The 19,347-nt window shown below is 46.7% G+C and overlaps 1 protein-coding gene across 3 annotated transcripts in view; it reads right to left on the bottom strand.

The window, feature by feature from the left end:
• The window catches only part of CSMD1 (CUB and Sushi multiple domains 1), a 2,053,194-nt gene that overhangs the window by 289,248 nt on the left and 1,744,599 nt on the right, over positions 1 to 19,347 (bottom strand). For all 3 annotated transcript variants that reach the window (XM_070047233.1, XM_070047234.1, XM_070047235.1), the window contains one exon: positions 10,275 to 10,477. In XM_070047233.1, coding sequence (XP_069903334.1) covers positions 10,275 to 10,477 — 203 coding nt within the window. The remainder of the gene's footprint in view (positions 1 to 10,274; positions 10,478 to 19,347) is intronic.

Raw genomic sequence — 19,347 nt, 5'->3', positions numbered from 1 at the left:
CATGAGGAGTGGTGGAAGGGGAGAAGAAACAGCAGGTGGGGGAGTGAAAGGGTAGTGTGAAGGCAGAGGAGGAAACTCAAAATCTAGAGGAGGAAAGATCTGTTAGGGACCAAGAATGGGAGGAATTGGAGTGGAGGAGTACCCAGAGCTGAATGGATCAATCTGAGGTCATGTTAGAAGGTTAAGGTTTTATTCTAAAAGACTGAGGAACCAGCGACTTTCCAAAGTAAAGAGTCAGCTTGGTTAAATTTGCCTTCTACTATGGTGCCTTTTCTTGACTCGAATACAACATCATTGAACCCCCTCAGAACGGCCCTGGAGTGTCCAGTGGACATGCAGACTTGGGTGGTGTGGCCACCCAGCCACCCAGTTGGGTTAGGGTTACATCCAGATATCGGGGCTACTGGATGAGGAGATAGGATCAGGTTTGGACAGGTTGTTTTTGTTACTTTTGAATGTGTGAAAGATGTTCAAATGAGTTAATCTAATTGGCAACTTAGAGGTCCACAACACAGGTGTAAGCTAGAATAAAGATTTTTGGAATTACTACCTTGCAAATCTTTGCCCAACCTGGGGAAGAAACAAATTAGGACAGGGAGGTTTTGGGACAGAGAGCTGACTAGGTGTGCTCAGGCCAATTTCCCAGGACACCTGCACCTGAAAGGCAGAACAGGAAAGCCAGTTAGGCAGGAAGACCCAGAGAAAAGAGAATCTGAACAAGGAGGAGAGAGTTCACAGCACCGCAATGGTAAGATGCCCCCCCAGGAGTGAGCTGGCTGAGATTCATGGTCGTCACCGACCCTGACCCAACAAAAGCAAAAGTGTGGTAGACAGAGGTAGAGATAGAGATATGGGAAGGGTGTGCGATGATCTGGAGGTGAAGAAATGCAGACGCTGGAAACACTGGAGTCCGTCATGAGCTTATTCTCAAAACAGAGGAGAAAAAGGCTGACATTCTAGGGTGAAAGACTAGGGTTTTCTGCACTCATTTTAAAATCAGAGAAACATGAACATCTTTAATGCTGGAAGTAAAGAGTCAGAGGGAGAGGTGGAAACCAGTGTATGAACAGGAAGTGTGAGGGACACAAACAGGAAGTGTCAGGTGCACAAACAGGAAGTGGCTGCAGGGTGTTCTGGGAAGCCTTAGTCTGGCCCTGGAAAGGGGCTGGAGTGCAGCGTGGGAATCCCGGCTGCGACGTGTGCCTACTTGGGGAAAGGATAGCTATGTCTTTCCTGGAGTTTGAAGAAAGACAGCCGACTATTCCATAACAGAGACAATGATTTGGGTGATCTGAGAGAAGTGGTGGGGATTTCGGAGTGGATGAAGTCAGAGTTCACTGACGTGATAAATGTGAGCATCTGAGCTGTGTGGTTGGCGGCCACCACCATCATGATGGAAAACAAGCAGCCGAGCCCAGATGAGAGGAGAGACAGGTGACAGGGCCAGCAAGCCCACAGGGCAAGGAGACTTACAGACCAGAACTCAACAATGGAGCAGCAGCTGAGGGGGCAGGGCTGTCCCAGCAAGAGAAAACTGATACAAAGTCAGCAGGCAGCAAAGGGAGAAGAAACACATAGCAAACTGGCGTATGCTTCAGTCCGCGGGACGCATGGTCCAGCGGTATGGAGTTGCAGGAGCAGCTGGAGGAGCTGGAGTGGAGTGGCCCAATGTGAGGAGGCAGTGGCTGGCCACACTGAGACAGCAGAGCCATCCCTGTGGCTGAAGGGACCCGGCGGGAGCAGCAAGAACGCAACCCAGGTCTTGACCCTTTGCAGTGGTGGCCATGTGGGCAGCAGAGGACAGACAGTGGGAAGCAGAAGGAAGACTGAACACTTAGCTTCCAAGCAAGCTGTGGTCACTCCACTCTGTGAGGCCAGCTGTCTGTCTGCCCTCCCTGTGAATCTTAAAAGGGTGGGACAACTTATGTCAACACGCTGCCGGGGACACACTAGGAGAGGTTAAACATCTATTGGTACATAAATGAGCTAATATGTGAGGGGATCGTTACTTCAGTATTATCACTGCGATGCCATCATGCATGTGATGATGAGGCCAGGAGACATTTCTCCTGACCAGGATGTGGCTGGAGGATTGATCTCTGCATCTCCCTGCCACTCCCATGATCTCCGCACTCATCACGTACTTCTGAGGGACATGTCTTAAAGACGGTGTGACAGGGGCTGGGATTATGGTGTCGCTGGTTAAGCTGCTGCCTGAAACAGCATCCCTTAACTCTGGTATCAGTCCTGGTGCCAGAACTCTGCTATCTGTCCTGGCTGCCCTGCTTCTTGGTTCAGCTCTCTGCTAATGGGCCTGGGAAGACTAAAGATGGCTTAGGAACTCAGGCCCCTGGTGCACCCATGGGAGACAGATGGAGTTCCAGGTTCTCTTCTGAACCAGTCCCCCAGCCTTTGTGGCCATTTGGAAGGACGATCAATCAGTGTGTGTGTGTGTGTGTGTGTGTGTGTGTATGTCTGACTTTCAAATCAACCTTTAAAAAAAGACAGTGTGATAATCCACTCGGTTACTCATGGAAACATTTCTTTCCCATTAAAGTGAGCTTGCACACCCTGCACACCTGTTCCTCTCTCGATTTAGACTCATATAGGTAAACTCTATGCAAGGATTTGGGGAAAGATACTCATGAAATAATTGCTGTTGTTGGGGGGACGGCCACAGGCTTCCAGTAGGAGCAGGACTGGTATCAGCACAGGGGTACCCCAGCTGGGTCTTCACCACAGATATCCCACTTCATAAAAAGTACTAAAGGCACATCCTCAAGAAGAAGTGCAATTTTAGGCGTCTCATGCGTCTCCCTTCAGTTGTCATCAGCCTTGTTAACATTAAGCGAAAACCAATCACAGCTGAAATTCCAGGGATTCCAACAGACCACAGAGTACAGCAATCAGGATTCCCGTTAAGCCAGCACCTCAGTTCCCATCAGTTCAGTGCACGTTTCTCCTGTCTCTGTCATGGACCAGGTGACCAAGGCAATGGGAGCTGACCATGCACCTTGGCCTGGTGCTGCTCACCGTCTCCTGGCACAGCTCAGTCCTCCCAGCCCAGGAGGGGAGTGCTGGGACCACAGAGATGCCGGCTCCGAACCTGGCCTCAGCCCCACTGGATGGCCGCTTCTCTCCTCTGCACGCCTCTCCCTTGTAACTGGCTGTGCCAAAAGCCACTCTTCCTATAGCAACAGACACTTTTTCTTCAAAATGAAAAGCACCTATTAAATTTCCTTCCAGTAAGGAACTAGGGAGCGAGGTCATGACGTCAGCAGGTCACCACGGGTATTTGTGGAGAAATCAATCTCACAAAATCTGAGCACAGAAATCTGCCCTGGAGCCGGCTCCCGGGAACGGGCCAGCAGATCCTTCACACGGGAGATTCGGCTGAAGTTTGTGCAGCCCCCAGAGTCAAGGTCGGTTTTGTGTGCTGAACTCAATTTTCTTGTGTATCATGCACAGTTAAACGGTAATTAAGCGTTAATGAAGAGCCTTAGGCTGATCACAATTAACATAGTTGCTGTAGTCAGTTCATATCCCCGTGTTTTACACACTGGGCGGCACTGGGAAGACAAAGCACCAGAGACTGCAGTCTGTTTTCCTAGTGGAGAAAATGGAGTCCTGATGGAAAAGTGGAGCTAAGACTCATAGAAATAGCGTCGTGTGACCCGTCTCCAGCTCCAGCCGTGGCCGTCAGACAGCACAGAGGAAAAGCCAGTGCTCTGGCATACCCTAGCCCATAACTCGTGCCAGGATTATGTTCAAACGGGGAAAAATGACAACGTTAGTGGAGTAGGGAAGTTACTGGATGTCAGATTCAACGATGCTACTTTAAGTAATGGTTATTAAAGTTGATACAAGGAAGTCCTCTTGCCTGGTTTCCTTGGTGTCCAAACAGGAAGATTTAAAGTAAAATCAATTAATATAAAGAATATAAGCCAAAGGGTCATCAAAGGCACCGCTCTTTATGAGGTAAGTGCCATGTGCTCTTTTTAGTCAAAACAAAGCCTAGCACCGCAGGTACTTCTGACAATAAACACGGAGATGAGGGGCTCTCAACTAGCTGTCAACACTGGATGAGAGGTGAAAGGATCTGCGTTAGCAAAATTAGCACTTAAATATTGATTATCACAGCCTTCCCTGTTAACATTTCTGAATCAAGCTAAACTCCATTACAAAGCAGTTACTCACAGAGATGACAGGCTGTTTGTTGCAGGATCAAAGTCATCTAATGTTTCCACATTCACACACCTGGGAACGTTCAGGCACAGCCAATTAGCAGACGCTTGTTAAGCCGCATTGTATCTCACACTCAGAAAGACAAAGGCTTTCTGCCCTCAGGTGGCGGGGTCTAGTAGACTGGAGACTAAACACTGACACTGAGTGCTCAAACAGAAGCAGGACAACTGGTGTCTCAGTCACACTGACACTAGGGTCTGTGATGCCTGTGGCTGTGTTCTTGGTGCTGTGGGACACCAGGGGGCTGTCCCCTGGGTGACGGTGTGGCTCTGGCTCTGTGCAGTGCGGATGGGAGCTTCCCTAGTTCCTGCTGGGTGGGTGTGACAGACGCTGGGGAAGAGGGCACAAACGCCCTAGCCGCGGAAGCACCGGGCCATGTCAGAGACTTTGCGCCAGTCCTACGGGGTGGATATAGGTGATGCTGGGGACTGTGCACTGGCAGCTGTGGGTCTGACTGGTGGAACACAGTGAAGATCCTCCTTAGGTCCCACAGACCACAGGGTAGGGGACAGTGAGTGACAACCTGAAGGAGTCTGCTGAAGGGATCTTCAGAGCTGGGGCAGCCACCCAGGAGTCCTTTAGGTAATCCAGGGGAGCGGGTGAGGCTGTGTGGAACAGGGACACACACCAAGCATGAGGGCCATGCGCGAGAGGAACGCATCCAAGCGGAGCAGGTGACGACGGGCTTGTCAGAGCAGGAGCCGCGATGGAGGACGAAGTGGAAGACAGATGGCGGTGAGTTTTCACGGGAGCTTATAGCGCGTTTTGGCAACGGGGGAACCCAGACACGTCTCTGGCTGAGAAGGGCAGGGTGAGCGGACAAGGGCAGGGAGAGAGGAAGTGCTTCGGAAACCATGGCAACTGGGACCGACCTGAGACAACCACGACAGGAGGTGCAAGCTGAAAGCCGTGTGGGACTGTGTGCATCTGCCGTGCTCTACCTGTGTGGGGTGAGGTAGAGACAGGTGCAAGAGAGCACTCCGGGGGTTCTGTCCTGAGCCACGGGCAGAAAGGAGTGGACGCCCAGAACGACCAGGAAGGCGTCAACAAGAGCGGTCTGGGCGGGCAGACAGGAGGGCCAAGCCTCCCGCTCTGCGTCTCCAAGCAGAGATGCTGGGGCGGTGACTGGGTGGCTGGCGTCTCCTGCGGTGTGGACAGCAGTGGAGATGGAAAGGAAGGAGAGCTGAAGAGAAGCCCTCGTGGCCCCTGGGCTCCACAGTCGGGGAACAACGACATGGAGCAGGGATTACAACAGGCAGGCCTGAGATGGCCGGGAACCAGCCGAGGGTGACACAGAGCAAGACGCAGGAAGTGCAGAGAGGAGGCGTTCACGTGCAGTGGGGAAGCGCCAGTGGGGGACAGAGTTCAGAGATCACCACTGACGGTAAACACTGGTCTAAAACGGATTTTCAAGACCGCTGGAGGGGAATCTGGTATTTTGAATGTCTCTAAGGAGACCAACGTTGTGGTGAGTTCTTTGCTGCCGCCAAGGCTTAGCGCACATGCGACTGGCACAGCAGCGAGTCAGCACAGGTCTCCACGCAAAGCCGACGGCTGCGGGTACCCGGCCTCCTGCCTCTGCAGCGGCGGCACTGGGCGCATCCACCACATGGGGAAATGTTCCGTTTCAGTCCCATTTGAGGTGTTTTGAAGTCGGAGACTAGCCCAGAGGTCTAGCGTGAGTGTGGCCTGTGAATGGCAATGCCATCCAACTCAGACATAGATTCCTTGTGTCTTAGCCCGGTGTCAGAAAGACAGGCATGGGCATTTCAACCCCTCCCGCAGAAGGCGCAGGGACCCTCCATGGGCTGGACAGGGCCTCCTGCAATCTGAGGGGTGCAGGTCTTTGGTCTGGAGGCCCTGTGCTTGGGGTAGGTTCTGGCTGGACTCTCTGATGAGGGAGGGCGGGGGGAAGGTGGACACAAAGCTGTGATCTGGCCATGCCGCACAGAGGTTGACCGTGTATCCCCGTCGCCCTGCACTGAGGCAGGGTACATGGAAACCTCAGTTCCTTGATTTTGATTGATGGACAGTAACCTGCTCTTCAAGAATCCAGGAAGTCCTGGGCAATGCTGGGGCTGTCCTATACCCAACCCAGGTGTAGGGATCAAGTTCAGACCGGGGCCGGAGACAAGGCCCTGCCCATGGTCCCTGTGAAAGTGAGTGATGATCTGAGCTGGGCTCCAAGCACCCTGGCCAGGGCTAATGGGGGAAACTTCCTGTGATTATGGCTGAGGTGCAGGGAGAGACCAGCTGGGCGAGGTCTGCGGCTGCACAGAGCAGTGGCACCGAGGGGGACGGCGGCGGGGAGCCCACGCTGCTCCCTCTGTGCTCACCGCCCACACCTCACCCGGGTTTCCCAGGAGATCCAGTGTGGCAAAGCCACCACGGGACAGGTTAGAGTCGAGTGACTCACACCCACTCACAGTCCTGCTCTCCATAGGGCTGTTTTTTTTTTTGGTTTTTTTTTGTTTTTGTTTTTTTGTTTTACAGGCAGAGTGGACAGTGAGAGAGAGAAACAGAGAGAAAGGTCCTCCTTTTGCCGTTGGTTCACCCTCCAATGGCCGCCGCAGCCTGCACGCTATGGCCGGCGCACCACGCTGATCCGAAGGCAGGAGCCAGATGCCTCTCCTGGTCTCCCATGGGGAGCAGGGCCCAAGCACTTGGGCCATCCTCCACTGCACTCCCTGGCCACAGCAGAGAGCTGGCCTGGAAGAGGGGCAACCGGGACAGAATCTGGTGCTCCACGGGGCTGTTTTATTCAGGGCCAGCTTAGAGCAGGTGGCACCCTTTCAGCTGGACTCTAACAAGTGTCTTTGTGAAGGTTGGGTGTAGAGACCCAAGGGGAGCTGTGCTTCTGTGACGGCAGAAATTCCCAAGGCTTTGCCTGGATGAGGCCCTGTGAGCCAAGCAGGAGAGAGGGGACTGCAGGGCTCGGCGAGTGCCGGCAAATGGAGGGGAGGCAAACAGGGCCCTCCTCGTCTCCTGCCGGAGCACCCACAGGAGCAGGGACCACGCGGATCACCCTCTCCAGCCATGGAAAGGAAAACACGTGACAGGGAATGAGGGAACAAAGAGCTTCAGAAAAGGAAATGTACTTGGGATGGAAACATTATTTTTACCTTTCCTTTTTCCTGAATGGTCAGTGCACAATGTCTACATTTAATGAAGCCCACTCCGCAAATATGTACAATTATGAAATGGTAAGAATGTTTCCACGTTAACGTGATACCAATAAAGAGAACAGAGTTGGCCGGCGCCGTGGCTCACTAGGCTAATCCTCTGCCTTGCAGCGCCGGCACACCGAGTTCTAGTCCTGGTCGGGGTGCCGGATTCTGTCCCGGTTGCCCCTCTTCCAGGCCAGCTCTCTGCTGTGGCCCGGGAGTGCAGTGGAGGATGGCCCAAGTGCTTGGGCCCTGCACCCCATGGGAGACCAGGATAAATACCTGGCACCTGCCATCGGATCAGCGCAGTGTGCCAGCCGCAGCACGCCAGCCGCGGCGGCCATTGGAGGGTGAACCAACGGCAAAGGAAGACCTTTCTCTCTGTCTCTCTCTCTCACTGTCCACTCTGCCTGCCAAAAAAAAAAAAAAAAAAAGAGAGAGAGAGAATAGAGTCAATGGAGTTCAAGTAACCGCGGGGCCGCCTTGCGGTGCAGCAGGTGCAGCAGTTTAAGCTGCCACAATTTGAGTTCTCGCTGCACCATTTCTGATGCAGCGCCCTGCTAATTTCCCTGGGGAAGCAGAGAGTTCACCCGAAGTTCTCAGGCCCCTGTGCCCACGTGGGAGACCGGGTGGAGGTCCTGGCTCATGGCTTCAGCGTGGCCCAGCCCTGGCTGTTGTGGCCATTTGACCAATGAACCAGCAGATGGAAGCGCTCACTCTCTCTGTGTGTCTCCCTCCTTCTCCCTCTCTCTGTTCTTCTGTAACTGCCTTTTAAGTAAATAATATAAACACATTTTCAAGAAATAAAGTACTGAGGACAGACACGGAAGGTCAACTTATGAGAGGCTGAAATTGCCTGGGTCATGTCCCGGCTCTGCACGTTCATAAATACCATTCGAAGTTTTCGTATCTTGTGTTTTCCCTTCTGTCAGAGTCTAAAGACCCTATTGCAGGAACTCATTTGCCAAAAAACTGAGAGCAGGCATGTTTTTACCCTTAAAATGGCCTTTACCAAATTACATGCTAGATTTGAGGATCTATTAGCTAGTAACAGGGGCGGTGGGACGACCGCCAAATGCTGTGTTAAGCCACACGCAACGGCCGGCGTGAGTGCTTAATCCAAACAATGGCAGCTTCACGGTGTTCAAACTGGGATGCAGAGGAGACCAAGTGAAGGAGCCCGGCTTCACCTCTGCAGGGAGTTTACGGGCGTTCCCGTCCCTAACTGGTGATGTATTAACTGCCTGGAGCAAATGGGCCATCCTGAAATCATTACAATAGAGGACCTCACTGTTCTACCTAAATTAGGGAGATTTCCTCTGAAAAGAGAGAATCAGGACGGAATACGGGTCAGAAGTGACTTTGTGTTTCTATGGATTTTAAAAGGCGAGGATAAAGGCCAAGAAGAAAGCTAAGTGTTCACTTACATGTGATGCAAGAGCCACGCTCGGCATGGCAACCACAGGACGAGGGAGCTGGCAGACCACACCCTCCATTCTATTAGCAACCTTTCGAATTGACCGAAGCTATTCCTACGCAAATCCTAAACGTGGCTCACCAGTGGCCTGCCAGGAGCTACAGGGAGTCTGAGTGTGTGCACGTCCAAATTCGGCTGTTTTCAGGAAGGTGGCTGACCTCGTGCCCCAAGCACGTGGCTCCTCCCGTGGTAGATCTGAACAGCTGCACAACCTCCCCACTCCTCCTTTTCAGGAAACCATTAACTGAAAACCGACTAGACAGTAAGGACCAGGGAGATGACCGTGCAAGGGCGCCACCGTGCTTCAGCAGGGGAGACCGTGCTATTAGCTACTCCACCCCTCACCCCAGGGAGGACGAGAGAGGAGAGAGCCGGAGCATCAGTGTCCACACGGGGTCGCCTTCCCCCAGGTCCTCACCCTGCCCGCACGGTCTCCACCGACACAAGCACTGGCCCTGTGTCTTGGGTCTTCATGTCTGCAGACCCACGATGCATGCAGAACTCAGCAAATTTGCTAACCCTTTTCCCTTGCTAATCTGTCTTTTATGGGAGGGGCTCAGTGTATGAAAGAAACCTCTTCTCTTCTATAATATGTATTTCCCAAAATTCAAATGGAATATTTCTCTGTTTATTTGAAGACAACTGGACACACATACACACAGACACTCCATCTGCTAGCTCACTGCCCAAGTGGCCACAGCGTCCAGGGATTGGGCCAGGCCAAAGCCAGGAGCCTGGAACTAAACCTGGGTCTTCCACATGGGTGGCAGGGGCCCAAGTACTTGGAGTATTTTCTTCTACTTTCCCAGGTACAGGAAAAGGGATGTGGACTGGAAATGAAGCAGCAAGATCTCAAACCGTGCTCATATGTGACACGAGTGTCTCGGGTGGTGGCTCAACCCACTGTACCACAAGGCTGGCCCTTCAAGTTAGCCCATCAGAAACTGCATCCCCAAGGGGCGGTGCAGGAGCACACAGGGACTGAGGTTGTGGCACAGCAGGTGAACCCACGGCTCGTGACCCTGGCATCCCACACTGGAGTGCCAGTTTGAGTCCTGGCTGCTCTGCTTCTACTCCTATTCCCGCTAACGTGCCTGTGAAACAGTAGACGATGGCCCATGAACTTGGGTCCCTGCCAACCAGATGGGAGACTTGGATGGAGTTCTTGGCTCCTGGTTTCAGCCTGGTCCAGCTCTGACTATGGTAGCCGTTTGGGGAGTGAACCAACAGATGAAAGATAAAGCAAGCGCTCTCTCTCTGACTCTCCCCTGACTCTGTTGATCTGTCTTTCAAATAAAAAATAAATAAACCTTAACAATAAAACACACTGGAGCTGTGTTCACCATGCAGACGAGCTGTGAGGACAGAGAGGCAGCCAGTGCACCTACTTGAGAACTGGATGGAGAAGCCGGACTTGCTGATGAAGAAGTCGCTGTCGAACTGCAGGGTGAGGGAGTTGAAGGTGCTGTGGATGTCGCCGGGGAGGGCCGAGCCGCTCCACTCCTTCAGCAGGATGTTGCTGTCCACGGGGCCGTCCCAGACCTTGAGGATGTCGTGTGCCATCTCGGTGTCAAAGACGATGAAGTGCAGGCTGCAAGGACAGAGCAGGAACACAGCGGTGCTTAGTGGTCAGCAGGCCTCCCGCCTCGGGTGGGACCGTCCACTGCATTCCCACTTTCACAAAGCCCCCCGGCGTGTGCCGCAGTGGCATCTGGCAGCTAAGAGGGAGGGAATCAGGGTGCACAGAAATCAGTTCTGTGCCGGTCAGAACGCAGCACGCACTGCTGCAGTCTGCCCAGGATGCAGCGTGTGAAGTGTAGGCTAAGCTATCCCCGTGGAGATCACACAGGTGCTTCTGCGACTGCCAGGCCTGTCCTTCTCACAGCTTTCTAGGGCACGCACACCAAACAGCCTCCTTTGAAGCCAGTAGGAGTCAGTGTGAGAAGCCGTGTCCATGTTGTTCCCGAATGCAACGCAAGGTGGCAGCACGCACACCGGGCGGATGACTGCACACCTGGCATGCTCTCCTGCTTGCACCTGGATGGCCGACCCTCCCCGTGGGTTTGGTTCTACTTAGTTTGAGGAAAAAAAATACTTCACTTGAAATACCCGCATCAAGGTAAAAAGGGTGGTATAGACTCCTGTAGAACATTCTGACACTCCCATGAAGCTCACAGGCCTTTCTCAGAGCAGTAAGTGTGTTGGCCAGCACCTGTCCAGCCCTATTCAGCCTGATGGACAAGCTGAGCTAAGGCCAACAGGAGTCTGCATTTCTGGAATGTTCTGTGTAACTGATTTTCATTTGCTGCTCACTGAGGAGCAACTGTGAGGTGACACAATCAGAGACGGCCCTGGAAAGCCACACGTAGATCTCTGTTTTGTGGATGTTACCCATCAGCCAAAGCATCTACCTCGCCCCACACACAGCATGCAGTGTCCTGTACCAGTGCCCAGCGGGACACGCTGACTGTACCGCAGACTGCAAATGCACCAGGCGGGAGCCTTCCAACCACCAGTGCTGACGTGTCGCTCTCCTGGCTCCATGTCTTCTTAAAAACCAAACACAGGCAGAGGCAGCCTTGCTTCCCGCCTCAGCGCCCTGCCCTGTGGGGGCTCTGGTGTCCTAGTGACACTCACGTCCCCAGGCTTCTCACTGGTGCTGTGTACTCAGGTGGCAGCACAGGCTGCAGAGTGAGCTCCACAGTGGACACCGTTTTTTCTTTATTACTATGATTATAATTGCACATATTTATGAGATGCAGTGTGGTAATTTGATACATGTATCCAGTGTGTGATGGTCAGATCAGGATAGCCTCCACAGCTACCATCTTCATGCACTGAGTGGGTCACACTAAAAACAACGGCACATTTTGTTACTTTATACAGAGTTGGGAATTTTTAAGCTATTTAATAGCATGAGTAACGCTTTGATTTTCTAGTCCATCCTCTACTAAAGCGTCTTCAGTTGCCACTTTCCAGTTACGGCAGTCAGTGCTGTACTGGTCATTCTACAACCCAATCCAAGGTTCTCCACATGTTTAAAAAAAGTCCCATTTATTTAATGTGTTAGGGTTTTTCCTTATGTTGTTGATGATGAAAAAGTATTAAATTCTACAAAGTTCTTTTAGCAACTATATGAGCACAGAGTTTTTTTAATACATAAATGAAATGAATTATAGAGTTAGGTTCTTCATTTTTCTCTCTTATAATGTGCTTGTCTTTGGAAATGAAAGTTATTTTAGGTATATTAAATGAACTGGACCACTTTCTTACTTTTTTTCTTTCGAGGAATAGATTTTTCCAAATATTGTATATTGGATTACATAATCTATTTTCTAAAATTTTCTAGGATGTCATCTCTCCTATAGGTTTATCACTATTTCCATTCTGAATGTACATCATGAGAGTCTCTTGTATTTTATGTCAATACATCTCATCAGTTGTCTATGCAATGACACTATTTAAAGGATCATTTTCATTGTTTTCAAATTACTTTTATTGCTTCATTCGTTATGGTACTATATATATACTTTCTCCAAGATGATATCTTTGAATATACTCTGACACTATTTAGAAAATTTCCATTAGTCTAATAGGAATGTTTCTTATTATATTCTTTCTCTATATATATATTTATGGATTTCATTACAAATTAAGCTATTAACATTGCATATTATTATTTTCAAAACAGAGGACATTTTGTGTTACTTTTTTTGTTGCAGACTTCTAGTGCTATCCCATTTTGTCAGGAGGCATGGTACAAAAGTTGTGTTTCTCTGTATTTATTACTTGTTTGTTTCTTTGATCATATTTTTATACCTCTCATATTTATTTGAATAGAATCTACTGTTTCCAATTATAAGTTTTATATATCTGCATAGTTCAAATTGCCTTTAAATTCACTAAATTTTTATCTATCTGATCCATATCATATAAAGAGATTAAGAGTGTGTTATGTAATGAACAATGTCTCCAGATAACTCCATTATTTGCTGGTTTGTTTTTAAACTATGTTCTTAGCTGGATACAAATTTCTGTTCTATGTACTTGATGAACATACATCCCTAAATAACATACCCGTAGTATGGTAGATACTGAACAGTAACTGTATTACTGGTATATTTACAGAGGACTGGAATGGAGTTTGCTTACAGGATTCAGCACTTCCAAGATGTTTTTATTCTGTTCTGTACTGTTAAGAACTCCTTCAGCAGGTCAACATACACCTACCTCACCCCCCATATATATATATAAGGAGAATCAGGAAAAGTTGGAAGCGTTTCCACTAACACCCAGAACCAGAGAAGGATGTTCTCTCTCACCATTGCTAATCAATACAGTCCTGCAGTTTTAGCCAGAATCATCAGTTAAGAGAAAAAATCGAAGTGATACAAATTGGAAACAAGGAAGTCAAAATATCCCTGTCTGAAGAGGACATAATTTTATATATAGGGGAACCTATATATAGACTCTACTAAGAGACTATTGGAACTCAGAGTATGGTACATTTGCAGGATATAAAGTGAAGCCACAAAAAATCAACATTCTTTATATACAAAGGTAATATCATGGCTGAGAAAAAACTTGTAATATCACTAACACTCACAATAGCTACAAAAAACTTTAAATACATTTAAATAAATTTAACAAGAATGTGAAAAGTCTCTACAATGAAAATTTCAAAATATTAAAGAAAGAAATAGAAGACACAAAAAAATGGAAACTCTTCCATGTCCCTGGATTGAAAGAATTGTTATCAACAAAATGTCCATTCTACCCAAAGCAATTTACAGATTCAATGCAATCCCTATCAAAATACCAATGACATTCACCTCATATATAGAAAAAAAATGAGACCCTGAATAGCTAAAGAAATCATAAACAACAGAAACAAAGGCAAAGGTATCACAATACCAGATCTCAAGATACACCACGGGGTCAGTTATAATCAAAACAACCTGGTACTGAAATAAAAATAGAGATATAGACCAATTGAACATAATAGAAATCCCAGAAATTAAGCCACACTGGTACAACTAGCTAATCTTTGACAAATGCATGAAAATCAATTCCTTGAGAAAGGAATGTGTCTTCAACAAATGCAGCTTGGAAAATCAGACCTACACATGCAGAAGTATGAAATAAGACCCTTATATTAACACCTTATAGAAAAATCAATTATAAATGGACCAAGGAGCTAAATCTATGACCAATATCACCCAATTACCAGAGAAAAACATCAGGGGATCTCTGCAAGACAATGGCATAGGAAATGACTTCTTGGAAAAGATATTAGAAGCACAAGCAATAAAAGAAAAAATAGACAAATCAGATTACATTAAGCTAAGAAGATTCTGCACTGTAAAGAAACACTCACCTAAGTGAAGAGGCAACCACAGAGTGGGAGATGATATTTGTAAACTATGCAACTGATTAAAGATTAATATCCAGGATCTATTTAGAGCTCAAGAAACTCAACAACTGCAAAACAAACCACCCAGTTAAGAAATGGGCAAAAGAAATGAACAGACATTTTTCAAAGGATGAAGTTCAAATGGCAAACAGACACATGAAAATATGCTCGGGATCACTAGCCATCAAGGAAATGCAAATTAAAACCACAGCAAGGTTTCACCTCACTCCAGTTAGATAATAATAAATGCTGGCAAGGATGTGGGGAAGAAAGTATCCTAATCTACTGTTGGTGGAAATGTAAACTAGTACAACCATATGGAAGGCAGTATGGAGATTCCTAAGAAATATGAAAATAAATCTACCATATGACCCAGCCATCCACTCCTGGGAATTTACCCAAATGAAATGAAATCAGCATATTAAAGAGTTATTTGTACCTCCATGCTTATTACAGCTCAATTCACAATAGTTGAGATATGCAATCAACCAAGATGTCTACCAACTGAAGACTGGATAAAGAAAATGTGGTACATAAACACTATTGAATACAACTCAGGCATAGACAAAAATTAAATCCTGTCTTTTGCAACAAAATGAATGCAACTGTAAACCATGATGCTTAGTGAAATAAGCCAGTCCCCAAAAGACAAATATCATGTTTTATCTGATATGTGGTAGTTAATATAGAATAACAAAAAATCTTACGATTTGATTGTTTTTTAGCCCTTGTTTATATTCGTGTAGAACTGTGGTCTTCCTACTGCTTACTTGTTGGATATTATGGTTTATGATGAATTAAGCCTATGATTATAAAATGGATCAAAATAATATCTGAAGAGAGGAAGAAGGGGGATTGACGGAAGGAGAGAGGAAGGAAGGGATTGCAGCTGTCTTCTTAGAACTGTACCTATGAAATATATGAAATCTAGTCTCTTTATATTAACAAAAATAAATTAAAATATTTAGATTGATAATAAACTGAAAACACTAATTGAAAATTCCTCATATGTGACATAATATATTTTAAATGCATATGATGAAGTCACTAAACAAAAAAAAAAATAAGTAAAAATGAACATGACTGGGCTGAGGATGGGGCTGTGGTGTGGTAAGTTAAGGCTCTGCCTGCCATACTGTCATCTCATCCAGACACTGGTTCGAGTACCAGCAGCTCCACTTCCAATCCAATTCTCTGCTGATGGCCTGGAAAAGCAGTGGAGGAAGGCCCAAGTACTTGGGCCCCTGCACCTGCATGGGGGACCTGGAGGAAGCACCTGGCTCCTAGCTTTGGATTGGCCCAGATCCAGCTGTTGCAGCCATAGGAGGAGTGAACCAGCAGATGGAAGACTTCTCTCTCGGTCTCTCCCTCTTTCTGTCTGTAACTCTGCCTCAAATAAATAAATCTTTTAAGAAAATAAACTTGACTAACTGGAATTAAAAATCTGTGTTTAAGAAATTATGATTAGATTTAAAACAAATTTAAAAGAAGGACATATAGTAGAAGGGTAAGTGAATTAAGCATATAATCAATAAACATTGTATTCATGATGCATAATAACAGTGGGGGAAAGAAACAAGGTAAAGAAAGACATTCTAGCTTGGACAAAATGAGCAACAGACTTCAAACGAAGAGTTCATAAAAAGGGACAGATGTAGACATTGATTATTCATCAGAGAAATGCAGACAATAATTATTACACAACACTAGGATCGCTGACATGATAAAGACAGTCCTCAACATACTACAGGGCAGTTGTAATCAAAACAGCATGGTACTGGTACAGAAACAGATGGATAGACCAATGGAACAGAATTGAAACACCAGAAATCAACCCAAACATCTACAGCCAACTTATATTTGATCAAGGATCTAAAACTAATTCCTGGAGCAAGGACAGTCTATTCAATAAATGGTGCTGGGAAAATTGGATTTCCACGTGCAGAATCATGAAGCAAGACCCCTACCTTACACCTTACACAAAAATCCACTCAACATGGATTAAAGACCTAAATCTACGACCTGACACCATCAAGTTACTAGAGAACATTGGAGAAACCCTTCAAGATATTGGCACAGGCAAAGAATTTCTGGAAAAGACCCGGGAGGCACAGGCAGTCAAAGCCAAAATCAACTATTGGGATTGCATCAAATTGAGAAGTTTCTGTACTGCAAAAGAAACAGTCAGGAGAGTGAAGAGACAACCGACAGAATGGGAAAAAATATTTGCAAACTATGCAACAGATAAAGGGTTAATAACCAGAATCTACAAAGAGATCAAGAAACTCCACAAAAACAAAACCAACAACCCACTTAAGAGATGGGCCAAGGACCTCAATAGACATTTTTCAAAAGAGGAAATCCAAATGGCCAACAGACACATGAAAAAATGTTCAAGGTCATTAGCAATCAGGGAAATGCAAATCAAAAGCACAATGAGGTTTCACCTCACCCCGGTTAGAATGGCTCACATACAGAAATCTACCAACAACAGATGCTGGCGAGGATGTGGGGAAAAAGGGACACTAACCCACTGTTGGTGGGAATGCAAACTGGTCAAGCCACTATGGAAGTCAGTCTGGAGATTCCTCAGAAACCTGAAGATAACCCTACCGTTCGACCCAGCCATCCCACTCCTTGGAAATTGGCAAACAAAAAAGCGGTCTGCACCCTAATGTTTATTGCAACTCAATTCACAATAGCTAAGACCTGGAACCAACCTAAATGCCCATCAACGGTAGACTGGATAAAGAAATTATGGGATATGTACTCTTTAGAATACTATACCGCAGTAAGAAACAATGAAATCCAGCCATTTGCAACAAAATGGAGGAATCTGGAACACATCATGCTGAGTGAAATAAGCCAGTCCCAAAGGGACAAATACCATATGTTCTCCCTGGTCGGTGACAACTGACTGAACACCAAAAAGGAAACCTGTTGAAGTGAAATGGACACTATGGGAAATGGTGACTTGATCAGCATAGCCCTGACTGTTAATGAACAACTTAATACATTATCCCTCTTAGTAGTTTTTTTGTCTGTTCTACTTAATATGACTGGTTTAATTCTGTAATTAATACACAGTTATTCTTAAGTGTTGAAAATTAACTGAAATGTGATCCCTGTTAAACATAAGAGTGGGAATAAGAGAGGGAAGAGATGTATAATTCAGGACATGCTCAAGCTGACTTGCCCCAAATGGTAGAGTTAGAAACATACCAGGGGATTCCAATTCAATCCCATCAAGGTGGCATGTACCAATGCCATCTCACTATTCCAAGTGATCAATTTCAGTTCACAATTGATCATAATGATAGGACTAAGAGTCAAAGGGAGCACATAAACATGTCTAGTACCTGCTAACACTAACCAATAGAATAAATAAAGGGGAGAGTGATCCAACATGGGAAGTGAGATACTCAGCAGACTCATAGAATGGCAGATGTCCTAAATAGCACTCTGGCCTCAGAATCAGCCCTAAAGGCATTCAGATCTGGCTGAAAAGCCCATGAGAGTATTTCAGGCATGGAAAGCCAAGACACTCTGGCAAAAGATCTCTGTGAGTGAGATCCCAGTGGAAAGAACAGGTCTCCAAAGAAGGAGGTACCTTTCTCTGAAGGGAGGAGAGAACCTCCACTTTGACTATGACCTTGTCTAAACAACATAAGAGTCGGAGAACTCAGAGGGCTTCCATAGCCTTGGAAACTCATGACTGGAGCATAGGGAGATTACTGATGCCATAGACAGGAGTGTCAATTGGTAAAGTCAACAACAGGAGTCACTGTGCACTTACTCCTCATGTAGGATCTCTGTCCTTAATGTGCTGTGCATTGAGATTTAATGCTATAACGAGTACTCAAACAATATATTTCACTTTGTGTTTCTATGGGGGTGCAAACTGTTGAAATCTTTACTTAATGCATACTAAACTGATCCTCTGTAATAAAAAAAAAAAAAAAGAAATTATCAATTCCCAACTTGACTCTCACTGGGATTAAACATGACAATAGGTCTGATCTGATTTCATCATCATTAAAAAAAAATCATCTATTATTTTTCACTTTATGTTTCTGTGTGGGAGCAAACTGTTGAAATCCTTACTTAATGTATACTAAGCTGATCTTCTGTATATTAAGATAATCGAAAATGAATCTTGATGTGAATGGAAGGGGAGAGGGAGTGGGAAAGGGGAGGGTTGTGGGGGGGAGGGACGGTATGGGGGGGAAGCCATTGTAATCCATAAATCGTACTTTGGAAATTTATATTCATTAAATAAAAGTTAAAAAAAAAAGACAGTCCTCAGTAAGTGAGCTGAAAAGGCAGCATTCTTGGGACCACAGCCCCTGTGGCAGGAGTGAAGAGGGAGCTGTCTGACAGAATGTGCCTGTCTGAAGGACTTACGGGTGACCAGCAGCTTCAGCGACTGGTGTGAACCCAGAACACTCACACACTTTCACCACCCAACACGTCAAAGCCTGCTCAACACAGCACCACTCACAAACAGCCTGCACCAAACAACCCAAGTGCCCCTCAACACCCAGAAGGGCTAAGTGAATGGCCGTGTTCTCCTGTGATGCATATCCACCGACACGCAGGCACAGAACGCACAAGTCCAGGTCATCCCATTTCTATAACACTGGATTTCAGCAAACTCGTCTAAAGTTGACCCTTATTACTCATGAGGAGAGATGACACAGAAGCAACCATGGGGTCCTGAGAACGCTCAGGTTCTTGGTAAGGGTGCTGGTGACACAGGGGTGTTTATTTTGTGACAAACTGCACCATTAATAATTTGTGCAGTTTCACACACGCATGTTGCAAGCCAGTGAGAGGTTTACATGGATAAAAAGGCATCCTGGTGCCATGAGTTCTACCATACTTGTGACTCCAACAGAAAACAGAACAAAACCTAAATAATGACAATGTAACAATCATCTTTCATAGACATGGAAAACCAGAAAGTCAGAATTCCAGACTGTACAGCACTAGGCAGGAAGGTTAAAAAGTTGAACAAAACATGGCATCCTTATGGAACTAAGAGTTGA

Source organism: Oryctolagus cuniculus, chromosome 8 (genome assembly GCF_964237555.1).
Source record: "Oryctolagus cuniculus chromosome 8, mOryCun1.1, whole genome shotgun sequence".
Classification (NCBI taxonomy): domain Eukaryota; kingdom Metazoa; phylum Chordata; class Mammalia; order Lagomorpha; family Leporidae; genus Oryctolagus; species Oryctolagus cuniculus.
Note: the sequence above shows the minus strand (reverse complement) of the source record. Positions and strands in the feature narration are given on the sequence as shown.